Source organism: Salvelinus fontinalis, chromosome 40 (assembly GCF_029448725.1).
Source record: "Salvelinus fontinalis isolate EN_2023a chromosome 40, ASM2944872v1, whole genome shotgun sequence".
Lineage (NCBI taxonomy): Eukaryota > Metazoa > Chordata > Actinopteri > Salmoniformes > Salmonidae > Salvelinus > Salvelinus fontinalis.
In genome coordinates, this window is record NC_074704.1 from 14,319,016 (window position 1) to 14,331,379 (window position 12,364).

General features: G+C 39.1%; 2 protein-coding genes across 2 annotated transcripts in view; one reads left to right on the forward strand and one right to left on the reverse strand.

Moving 5' to 3' along the window:
• Window positions 1-12,364, forward strand: part of LOC129839064 (zinc finger protein OZF-like) — a 442,535-nt gene that overhangs the window by 186,858 nt on the left and 243,313 nt on the right. The gene's annotated exons all lie outside the window — the stretch shown is intronic.
• Window positions 1,357-8,741, reverse strand: LOC129839066 (zinc finger protein 180-like). The gene is made up of 2 exons (XM_055906336.1): window positions 7,919-8,741; window positions 1,357-4,987 (listed from the first exon to the last, which is right to left on the reverse strand). The coding sequence occupies exons 1-2, from the start codon at window positions 8,316-8,318 to the stop codon at window positions 4,017-4,019; spliced, it is 1,371 nt and encodes a 456-aa protein (XP_055762311.1). The 5' UTR covers window positions 8,319-8,741; the 3' UTR covers window positions 1,357-4,016.

Here is a 12,364-nt window from a genome sequence, read left to right on the forward strand (position 1 = left end):
GGGCCACTGTGTTGAGGATCAGCGTGGCGGATGTGTTGTTACCTACCCTTAAAAAACATGAGCTGGCGCACACCCAGAAAAATTGTGTGTGTAGAGTTGCTGACTAACGGCGAATAAACTATCAAAATGAAGTCGCACACTCCATGTATAAACTCCCAGTAATTTAATGGGTATTTACCAACGTTTTGGCATCACTGTGTCTTCCTCAGGGTGATGTCATGAATACTTGAACCAGGTTATGTAGATAAATAGTGCAATTAGTGTAACCAATGACAATAGTGAGGGGTGAGTCATAGTGATTAAGTTAATTCAAATTAATTAGTGAAACTGTTTAAAAAATACTATATGGCATATTAAATATATTACGCTATTGTTATCATATAGAAACATCATGGAATATTGTACATCATATTAAATATATTACTCTATTGTTATCATATAGAAACATCATGGAATATTGTACATCATATTAAATATATTACGCTATTGTTATCATATAGAAACATCATGGAATATTTTACATCATATTTGCATCAACATACATTATTGTTTCATTCAATTTCACATAATAAGGATATTTAATATTTTCAAGTTCAGAAGTCAGAACCCATCACCTGCTATGTAAAAGAGACAGAAGTATGCACAATGGTCAATGCTACCCGGGATCCTTGGCACATTGCTACCCGCAACCCTTAAAGCTTAACCATTTTAAATGTCAACTTCTGTTTGTAGCGTAGTTCGTTCTGCATTGTGTACTGTCTACCCGCAACCCTAACCTCAACCCCTACCATAACCATTTTAAATGTCAAAGGCCTGATTGTGTCCAGACTATGTTGAAGGTCCATCCTGTTAGATCTGAACCTAATAGAGCTTAGAGTGATCGGATGACAGAAGTCACATTTAGGTGCCAGGTGTAACTGAGGCCATAGATGCTCCATATCCATTACTTTTCATGTTCTATACAATATGACTAAATATATTTATTTCTGTGTTGCAGGGGCAGTCAAGAAATGGAACGGCAAGGCCACAGAACATGACATAAGCAGAGCTGTGGGAGACCACCTCAAGCCCCTGGTATAGACGGGGGTGGTGTTTACCACTCCACCACGCCTTCAGCAGGCTGGAAAAGTGGGATTGATCTTTTTGATCCATGTGTTAGTTTCAGTTTTCAGTAGTTGAATCCTTTAACATATTGTTGATTTCAACAAATGGACTGGGTTGGTTGAAAAATGATACTAAACATACATACCATAGTGGAAGACATAATGAATTTACACTAAGATGGACCAAGATATGTGTTGCTTTGGCAAGAGTCTGTTGAGTTGGTCGGTCATTGGGTTCATTTGTTATGCAATATGTTCAAATCAAGCTTTATTTATACAGCACATTTCAGACACGGATGCAACACAATGGCTTCACAGGAAAAAACAATGAAAATAAACAGAAATATTGAGACTGAAACTAATGAGCATTCTAAATGTCAACGATTAAAATATTAACAATTCACTGCAATATCCAACCCAAAATATCCTGTCTTACTCCATTGTTTGATGTTACGTTCTCCAGCAAGAAAACCAAAAATGTTCCTCAAACAGAAGATGGAATTAACAAAGAATCACTGATAACAACCACAACTAAACAGGTTCTAGGAGGGGCTCTGAAAGACACTATGGGGGTGTCCACTGGAAGTTGACTAGTAACAACAACTGGGACATAAAAGACAACCACCATGAGAACCATTAAATCTGCCCAAGAGGCAAACAAAAGAAAAACCCACACCAAACTTAGACGGGAAGCAAACCAAAAAGGTAGAGCAACTAAAGGTGTTGACTCTCCACATCTATCAAGACAACTGGAGGACTGGGCCAGACACTCTTAAAAAGAACCTGGACCAGCTCAGGTGAAACACATTCCCACTAACGAGATGGACAAGCCAGCACAGGTGTAACACATACTGACTAACGAGGCGACACCAATCAGTGCGTCCTACGTGCTAACGAGCTATTCATATTAACAAGCTATATGGGCGAGTCCAACCTCAAAACATAAATGGAAAAACCAAAGCCTGTAACACCTTCCCCCTTCAGACAACAAATATATTGTATATTTTTGTTGGACAAGTTTGCTCACCACCAACAGAAAACAATTTCCATTTCACATTATAATCAACTAAAATGCTTCACCAATATAAACATGGTGTCTACTGGCTGTCAACAATTAAAAACACTTACTTCTAAATAATAATATACAATATAATATCGTATCTTTTCTCCTTTTTCTTTCTATAGATTCCTAAACTATTATTTTTTCCCTTCTAGAACACTTGTCTTCCTAAAACTCACTAGCTTCTAGAACTCTCGTCTTCCTAAAAACCCACTAGCTTCTAGAACTCACGTCCCCTTGGAACGAGCCCAAACAAAACTCATCTCCAATAAGAAAACCGTGCAGTCAAAATAAATTGTGATCCATGGCAACTCACTGGCTAAACGCAAAACACAAATCTTTTTGACTGCCCATTCTTGAGACAATCAGCAACCAAGTTGTCCTTACCACGGACGTGTCTGATTTCAAGAGGAATCTCCTGCAATATCCGTAGTAACTTTCCACCTCACTGTGGAGCTTCTCTCTCTTTTCAGGTCTCACTCGAGGAATGTTGTTGGATCGGGACCCAGTCCCCAATGTCATGCTCTAGTACATTTGGGTTGGCACATCTGAGAATGTACCCTGATATTCTAAAATTCTAAAAGCAGGGCAACAATGTGAATATAATTGTACCAAAAATGGTCAGTTGGTTACATAAATAATGATTACTAAATGTTACATGAGAAGTAAATATGAAATATTTGGTTGCATTTTCTTATTTTCAAAAGGCTTTTTTTTCTAGGTGGGATAGCCCAATGTCAAAACACAGTTTTAATGTATCCAAATCAATTACCAATATGCAGAAACAGTTTGGGATAAATTGAAAACGTAAACATAAAATGTACTATATACACAAACATCTGCCACAATAATCATATAATTTTTTTTTTTATTTTTTTTTTAAAGCACCTTATTAACTGCACACGCACCAGAAACACTGTTGTTTTGACAAGTAGCAATAAATCACTGATATCGATTAGGGGGGAAATCAGGTTGTTCTTGCTGTTGAAACTAATACAACTAAACAAAACACATGGAAATGGGAGATATCTTTTACCTCATTGGTTAGATGACAACCCGCAGAAGACAGTCAGCTACATTTTGGAGTGATGCATTTAAATTTAGGGGTCGCTAAACAAAGGAACGCAACACTTATTTGTCAGCACTCATCGATATCATGTTGAAATCAATTGTGCCGAGAGGAGGGAAATGAGGTTGCACGTCCTGTTAAAACTAACAGCTCAAAAACCACACGGAATCTGTGAATAATGTGTACATCACTGGTTAGAGGACAATTTGTAGAAAACAGCTAGCTACATTTTGATTCAAATGGGTCACCAATGTGGTAAACAGCTAGCTACATTTTGAAGTGCTTCATTTTGATTCAAGAGGTTCACCAATGTGGTAAACAGCTAGCTACATTTTGAAGTGCTTCATTTTGATTCAAGAGGTTCACCAATGTGGTAAGTGTAACAACTCTTTTTTTGTTAGTCACATTTTGTTAAATTCAATTCAGAGCATCTTTCCCCTTTTATAGAACGGGGCAAACGTTTAGGGTTCTATATTATGACATCATTAAAATACTCCTACTACAATGTTAAAACATTCTACATTGTGACATCATTAGAATACTCCTACTACAATGTGTACATCCCTGGTTAGAGGACAACTCTTTTTTTGTTAGTCACTTTTTGTTAAATCATATAAATAGTACTCTTTCAATTCAGAGCCTGGATTTTTCCCTGGAGGCTAATATCCATACCAGGATAAAATCAATAGAACAGGGGACAAACATTTAGGGTTCTACATTGTGAATAAAAATACTCCTACTACAATGTTAAAACATTCTACATTGTGACATTATTTCATTGATATCATGAAACAACTCCTTCATGTATTTTCTGATGTTTAATCAGTGATCTTTTATCAGAGTATCTCTTCCCACATTGATCACAGCAAGGACTCTCACCTGTGTGTGTTCTCTGGTGTACAGTTAGATAGCTAGATCTAGTAAAACTCTTCCCACATTGATCACAACTATAAAGTTTATCTCCTGTGTGTGTTCTCTGGTGCAAAGTCAGCTGGCTAGATGTAGTAAAACTCTTCCCACATTGATCACAGCTATAAGGTTTCTCTCCTGTGTGTGTTCTCTGATGTACTATCAGGTTGTATGGCCGAGTAAAACTCTTCCCACATTGACTACAGCTACAATATTTCTCTTCTGTGTGTGTTCTCTGGTGTACTATCAGGCTGTCTGGCCGAGTAAAACTCTTCCCACATTGACTACAGCTATAAGAATTCTCTCCTGTGTGTGTTCTCTGGTGTGCTATCAGGCTGTCTGGCCAAGTAAATCTCTTCCCACATTGATTACAGCTATATGGTTTCTCTCCTGTGTGTGTTCTCTGGTGTATAGTTACATAGCTAGATGTAGAAAAACTCTTCCCACATTGATTACAGCTATAAGGTTTCTCTCCAGTGTGTATTCTCTGGTGTGATTTCAGGGTTTGTTGCCGAATAAAACTCTTCCCACATTGATTACAGATGTATGGTTTCTCTCCTGTGTGTGTTCTCTGATGTATAGTTAGATAGCGAGATGTAGAAAAACTTTTCCCGCATTGATCACAGCTATATGATTTCTCTCCCGTGTGAATTCTTTGATGTATTTTAAGTTTTACTAAAGAGTTGAATCTTTTCCCACAGTCAGAGCAGCAATGAGATTTCTTTCCTGTGGGTCTCTGCTGGTGTTTCTTGAGGAGTTCTGATGTGGAGAGACTCTTCTCTGCCCTGTCAGCATCATGATGTTGTTGAGGCTCCCCAGAGGATCCACGATAGTCTCGTCTCTCTCCTGTGTGAACGTCAAAGTCATACAGATGGTCAAATTCCCACAACAGCAGAAATCCACTGTTTATTTGAGGTAAAAGGTGATGCCCAGAGCATACCCATGAAGGTGTACAACAATTGACATCTGTTAAATTTAACAATTAAGACAGTCAAGTTAGCAACAATAGTCATATTTTGTCTTGATTTCACATTAGTAGTAACATTGATGATTGTAGGCTAGAAATACGTTTTTAAAGTTGTTGAAACCCTAAGCAAAGTGCCAGCCGACCTTTGGTCTCCAATACAGGCCCCTTACTGTGTTTGCTAAAATTGTGGCACGAGGACAAAGCACACACAATTTGGTTGCAGAAACTCCTCCATGTTAATCCTTCAACCAAAGTCGCGACTCCTCATAGTGTGTTGTACCAAAGTTCCTTAAGGGAACTAAACTGCCATAAAAATGTTTCATAAAAAAAAAAATATATACAAATCAGGCAAGGCACCAACTTTGAGAAGGGTTTCAAACAAATGTTTCAAGCAATTTATAAATGTTATGGAATGTAGTTATGTTTCGCCTTTAGTGTAACGGCATTGAAAATAAATGGCAGAATAATATACAATAGCTGTGTTTGAATACCCATACTAACATACTGTAACTACATACTTAATGAGTATTTACTACATACTATTAGTTCATTGTAGTATACTGTAACTACATACTTAATGAGTATATACTACATACTATTAGTTCATTGTAGTACACTGTAACTACATACTTAATGAGTATATACTACATACTATTAGTTAATTGTAGTATACTGTAACTACATACTTAATGAATATATACTACATACTATTAGTTAATTGTAGTAAACTGTAACCGAACCGTTTCCTTTCAGTTGAGCGCACTTCTCCTTCTACCGGAAGTTCGTGCTGTTGCTATGCTATCTCTTGCTAGTTAGTTAGCATAACACATGACTAGTTTGACATTTTACCACTTCGGATGTGTTTTTAAATTCAGTCTTGAATACCAGAGTGCTTCATAAATTCAGACCGTTGTCAGATTGTCCGTTTGTAAATTCAGCCCGTTTCGCTCTTGGAGCCACTGGCCGCTCCGGCCGAGGAGTTAGGTTGATTTGACCGTTCTGACCTCAGCTTGCTGGCTACTTCCAGACACAAATGAGACACTGACCATTTTACTCGCCCTAGCAGAGATGGTTAGGCAGTTTATGTTATCCAGAGTGACAGTAACTGTGCTGCTGTAAAAACATTTCAATTACGCCTTTTTTTGCCATCGTTTACTGACACCGGGACATATTCAACGGGTATTGAGCGGTAGTAAATTCATTATTCTGCTCTCTGCTACTCGGACGAGAGTGCTCTGAAATCGGAGTAGAGAGCCAGAGAATTTATAAAGCACCCAAATGTCCATTGAGAAAACACAACGACCATACCATTTAGCTAAGCTAAGAATGACGGGAATAATCAAGTCAATAAACGTTGGGTAGTTAGTTAGAATATAGTTCATATACTGGCAAGTTTGATGTTTAAGTCGCCAACTAACGTTAGGTAGCTAGTTAACATACCGGTACAACCTGCTATAATAACATGCTAACAAATTGTCAGCCAACATAACGTGTAAGGTAACTTATTTGAAACGTCGTTACTTTATTACATTGCTCAACATTTGTCATAATTAGTAAAAACAATGAATTTGTATCGGCGCTCGTTGGACTTCGGCTGAATATTTTCCGCAATTTTCTTCCAATCTGCAAACTATGAGAAGCCACGCCCATTCCCTGAAGAATTGCATTATGGGCCATAATGTATTGCGTGTTTACGTCATATTATGGAAAATTTAGTACGAGATCTGGGAACATTTGGCATACTAACTATATCATACTATGACCAATAAGCATACTATATACTCAATTAACATCACAAATAGCACGGTTAGTATGAGTATTCTAACACAGCTAATGATTTATCAACCGCACTAACAATTTGACCCCCACAGGAAATCTACACTGGCAGTTACATAAAGACCCATTTACTATATAACCATTGATTCTTGAAGAATATAACTTATAAATGCAGCAAATGTTTCAACTGTATTACCCCCCCAGAAACCAAAACATAAGCTCGTATAACGTCACTGTTTGGAAACAAGCACTGTATAGCCTTGAAATCTTGTTAAAAACTATAATTTTCACCTTACGGATGGCTAGTCCTTGTATTTATAGTGTAGTCAATTCAGGGGGTAGCCCTGAGCTTGACTCAAACCTGGGTCCACTGACTGTCAAGCCAACACCTTATAACTGTCACGCCAAGATGTCTGAACTTCTTGACGAGGTCGCTAGGTTTTGGGTTACGGTTGCTACAATAAATGTAAATGTACAATAGCTTTCTCTATGAATGTGAAAGTGGTTACATTTCTCCAGCCCCCATCCCTCAGCTGTTTACCAAACCAAGTCTCTGGACACCCATTTTGTTGCTGTTTAAATCCTAGGTTGGCCCTTTAAAAAGCCACAACAATCAATCAATCTGCAGTTCAAACAATAACAAAGCTGTAATTCCACCACTGTTTTGGTAATAAGATGATGGATGGGGCTGGAGAAATGTAACTACTTTCAAATTCATAGACAGACATACGGATGCAAGGACTGACCATCCATGATATCAACATTATAGTTTTAACCATGTTGAGAATATACAGTGTTGGTTTACATTGTTTCTAAACATTGGAGTAAAAAAAGCTTATTTGGGGTTCTGATGGGGCAAACAGTTGAACTAAGCTCATGAGGCATGTGTTATATTCTTCAAGAATCAATGGCTATAAATAAACACATTTAAAAAGTTTAAATATGGATGTAGCAATTGCATAGTTCCCCTTTAACACCACACATCAGTTCATCAACTGCAGAGTTTATTCCTCTGTATTTAAGACAGTACTTACTAGTGTTAATCAGGGCCCGTTCATCGTTAGAAACATTGGACGCTTTAACATGCCTTTGGGAAACCGAGCCCAGAAATCCAGTTTCCTCCTCCTCTTCTTCCAATGTGACAGTCATCTCCCCATCCTCCTCTTTCACTCCAAAAACGGCATCCTCCTCTTTCTCTTCCTCCTCTTCTTTCACAGTAACATCATCCTCCTCTTTCACTCTGAACGCGTCTTCCTCTTCTTTCACTGAAACGTCTTTCTCTTCTTCTTTCACTGTAACAGCTTCACTCTCCACTTGTTTTTGTATTGTGACATCCCCTTCTTCCTCTTTCACGAGAACGTTCAGCCACAGTCCCTCTTTCTCCGTCCAGCAGTCCTCCTCTTCTGTAGCAGGAGAGTAGCTTAGTGAGCTCATGGTCGGAGATGTTAGCTAGCTAGGCTAATGCTGACTTAACCAGCCCACTAGCTGACTAATAACAACCGTAAATATGAAATTAAATCTGATAACTAACTAGACGAAAGAAGTGGGTTCAAAACACAGTGGCTAACATACACAAAAACGTATATTCTTCTGTAGCAGGAGGAGAGTAGCTTAGTGAGCTCACGGTCGGAGATGTTAGCTAGCTAGGCTAATGCTAACTTAACCAGCCCGCTAGCTGACTAATAACAACAACCGTAAATATGAAATTAAATCTGATAACTAACTAGACGACAGAAGTGGGTTCAAAACACAGTGGCTAATATACACAAAAACGTCTAAAGCGCTTTATTGGTTCGGCTATTATGGCTAGCAAGCTACCGAGGTGGCTGAATAACTGTTGCTGCAGTTGAAAGAAGCGTTCCGTCCACTAGATTATACGTCATACTAACAGCATTGCCTTAAATTCCAAGACCGCCATCTGTTGTCTGGAGTGGGTAACGAAGTTGAGTAAAATGTATATTTTATTTTCAGACAAAAAGTAAAAGTGTAGGAAGCATGAGTTTTTACTTACCAGAGTGTAACAACACAGTGTGGTTAAAGACTTAGCAACTTAGTTGTATTGAAGATCTGATTACATATAAGAACAAACAGTTATGCTTTTGCTTAATTACATATTTCTTAACACACATTGGTTGGCTACGCTTGTTAGGCTAATAGCTAGTTGGTTAAATAGCTAACGTTAGCTGGTTGGCTACGCTTGTTAGGCTAATAGCTAGTTAGCCGGCCAAGACAACTGCATATAGCTAATGTTAGCTGGCTGGCTAAGATAACTGCATATAGCTAATGTTAGCTGGCTGGCTAAGATAACTGCATATAGCTAACGTTAGCTGGCCGGCTAAGATAACTGCATATAGCTAACATTAGCTGGCTGGCTAAGATAACCGCATATAGCTAATGTTAGCTGGCTGGCTAAGATAACTGCATATAGCTTGTGTTAGCTGGCTGTCTAAGATAACTGCATATAGCTAACGTTAGCTGGCTGGCGTAGATAACTGCATATAGCTAATGTTAGCTGGCTGGCTACGATAACTGCATATAGCTAACATTCTTTGATATTTGGTTAGATGGCATTATGTATTTCCAAAACGTTGGTTTACTTTAATCACTCAAGTCATGAGTGCAAACGATTAGTTTAGTATGAAGTTATACATTTTAAGTTATTTCTGTTGTAGTTTACATCACAGGGAATAGGCTGGTCCTCCATATTACATCACACCTGACTTTATCATTCTTCTGAATTCTGATTGGTTTTAATGTAATACCTCCAAAAATAGAACAGTGAGGTGTAACTTTGCATTGGGACTTTATTTGATATTTTATAAACAATACAAAACATACACATACAAACAACAACATCATACAAATATTAACTACAACACACCTGCTCAGACCCACTAGAACACACCTCCAACTCCATTAACTACATCACACCAGCCCAGACCCACTAGAACACATCTCCATCTCCATTAACTACATCACACCAGCCCAGACCCACTAGAACACACCTCCATCACCATTAACTACATCACACCTGCCCAGACCCACTAGACCACACCTCCATCTCCATTAACTACATCACACCTGTCCAGACCCACTACAACACACCTACATCTCCATTAACTACATCACACCTGCCCAGACCCACTAGAACACACCTCCATCTCCATTAACCACACCACACCTCCCCAGACCCACTGGAACACAGCCAGCGCACGCATCAGCACCATTTTATTTCTCTCCGTCACTTTCAACTTTTAGATAATAAAGCATTTGACCTTTCTACTGAATTAACAGAGGATTGTTTGATTTCCAGGTTTAATTAAGTATAATATTTTAGATGATTGATGAGAAAAGTATCATCCAACCATCGGGTATCTCACTGCATCCTCAAATGCCATGTCTTGAAATAAACAGACAGACAGATTAAAAGTAATTTTACATTGTATAACTGTACTTCTGACAGCCAACTTTCTAACTCCGCCCATAACTTTATAACATCATAACATTCCCAGAAGGATTATTGAGTCATTGTTAGTTTTACACTGAAGACATGACTCTGCCGTTGTGCTGTAGAATTTGTGGATTTTGTCTCTTGTATAATAAGGGACTATCATTTGTCCCAACATACAGTTAAAGACTTACAAAAGTTTTTCCTCCGTTTGAAATCAACTGAGTTTTTTTTTTTTTTACACCTGCCAAATCCATTGAACGAGACAAGTTACCAGACAGGACATATTGCTAATGTTCTTCCCATTGATAACCTGAATGACAATTAACTTGTGGGAAGTGGTGGTGATGACGGCCTATTGGATGACGTCGTCCAACGGAATCCCCCAAAAAAGAAGACGCTCTGGATTGATCACTGGAGTCAGATGTGAAGGAGGAGGTTGATCATCAGGAGTCAGATGTGAAGGAGGAGGTTGATCATCAGGAGTCAGATGTGAAGGAGGAGGAGGTTGATCATCAGGAGTCAGATGTGAAGGAGGAGGTTGATCATCAGGAGTCAGATATGAAGGAGGAGGTTGATCATCAGGAGTCAGATGTGAAGGAGGAGGTTGATCATCAGGAGTCAGATGTGCAGGAGGAGCTTGATCATCAGGAGTCAGATGTGAAGGAGGAGGTTGATCATCAGGAGTCAGATGTGAAGGAGGAGGTTGATCATCAATGAACCTCTAGGATTGTGGCTGGGCTGGCGTTTCCACTTCCAGCTTGGTCATATATTTTAATACATTGAATGTTGAATTTGTGAACCTATGTTATATATTTGTACCTCCTGTTTCATGAAGTGATGTCACTAAGTACTGCCCCTATATATACAGTGCATTTGGAAAGTATTCAGACCCCTTCACTTTTTACACATTTTGTTACGTTACAGCCTTATTCTGAAAATAAAATGTTACTCTCAATCTACACACAATACCCCATAATGATATCACAATACCCCATAATGACAAAGCAAAAACAGGTTTTTATAAATTATAAATAAAAAAATGTGATTTTCTTTTAAAAACAAAGACATTTCTGCCTCCCGGGTGGCGCAGTGGTCTAGGGCACTGCATCGCAGTGCTAACTGCGCCACCAGAGTGTCTGGGTTCGCGCCCAGGCTCTGTCGCAGCCGGCCGCGACCGGGAGGTCCGTGGGGTGATGCACAATTGGCATAGCGTCGTCCGAGGTAGGGAGGGTTTGGCCGGTAGGGATATCCTTGTCTAATCGCGCTCCAGCGACTCCTGTGGCGGGCTGGGCGCAGTGCGCGCCAGCCAAGGGGGGCCAGGTACACGGTGTTTCCTCCGACACATTGGTACGGCTGGCTGGTTGGAGGCGCGCTGTGTTAAAGAAGCAGTACGGCTGGTTGGGTTGTGCTTCGGAGGACGCATGGCTTTCAACCTTCGTCTCTCCCGAGCCCGTATGGGAGTTGTAGCGATGAGACAAGGTAGTAATTACTAGCGATTGGATACCACGAAAAATTGGGGAGAAAATGGGATAAAAAAAACAAAACATAAAAAAAAAAAAACTAGGACATTGCTAAGTGACCCCAACTTTTGAACGGTGGTGTACTGCTACACCATGTAGGAGCAGTATAGACCTAGTCTGTTCATTATATACATCTACATGATGTATTGTTACACCATGTAGGAGCAGTATAGACCTAGTCTGTTCATTATATACATCTACATGATGTTTTGTTACACCATGTTGGAGCAGTATGGACCTACAGTAGCTGGCTACTTACTTAGATTTAGTATGAGTTAATAAAACTGCCTTAAATGTGCTGTAGTAAAACATTTTTTATTCTCACTAATCAATCAACACTTTCCTGTCTTTGTATGTCTCAATATAATAGTATTATTTAATTAAATCCTTTTAAAATAATATTTGTCTGAAAATAAAATATGATCCTCAACTGCGTTTCCCACTCCAGTCAGCAGACGGCGATGTGTGTCTTTCAGGCGATGTTGCCAGCGTGACATATAATCTATTGG

Coding starts and splice junctions, on each gene's coding strand:
- LOC129839066 (XM_055906336.1), bottom strand. CDS start 8,318: ATGAGCTCACTAAGCTACTCTCCTGCTACAGAAGAGGAGGACTGCTGG. Junction 4,988..7,918: donor ACGGGCCCTGATTAACACTA/GTAAGTACTGTC, acceptor ACGTTCACACAG/GAGAGAGACGAGACTATCGT.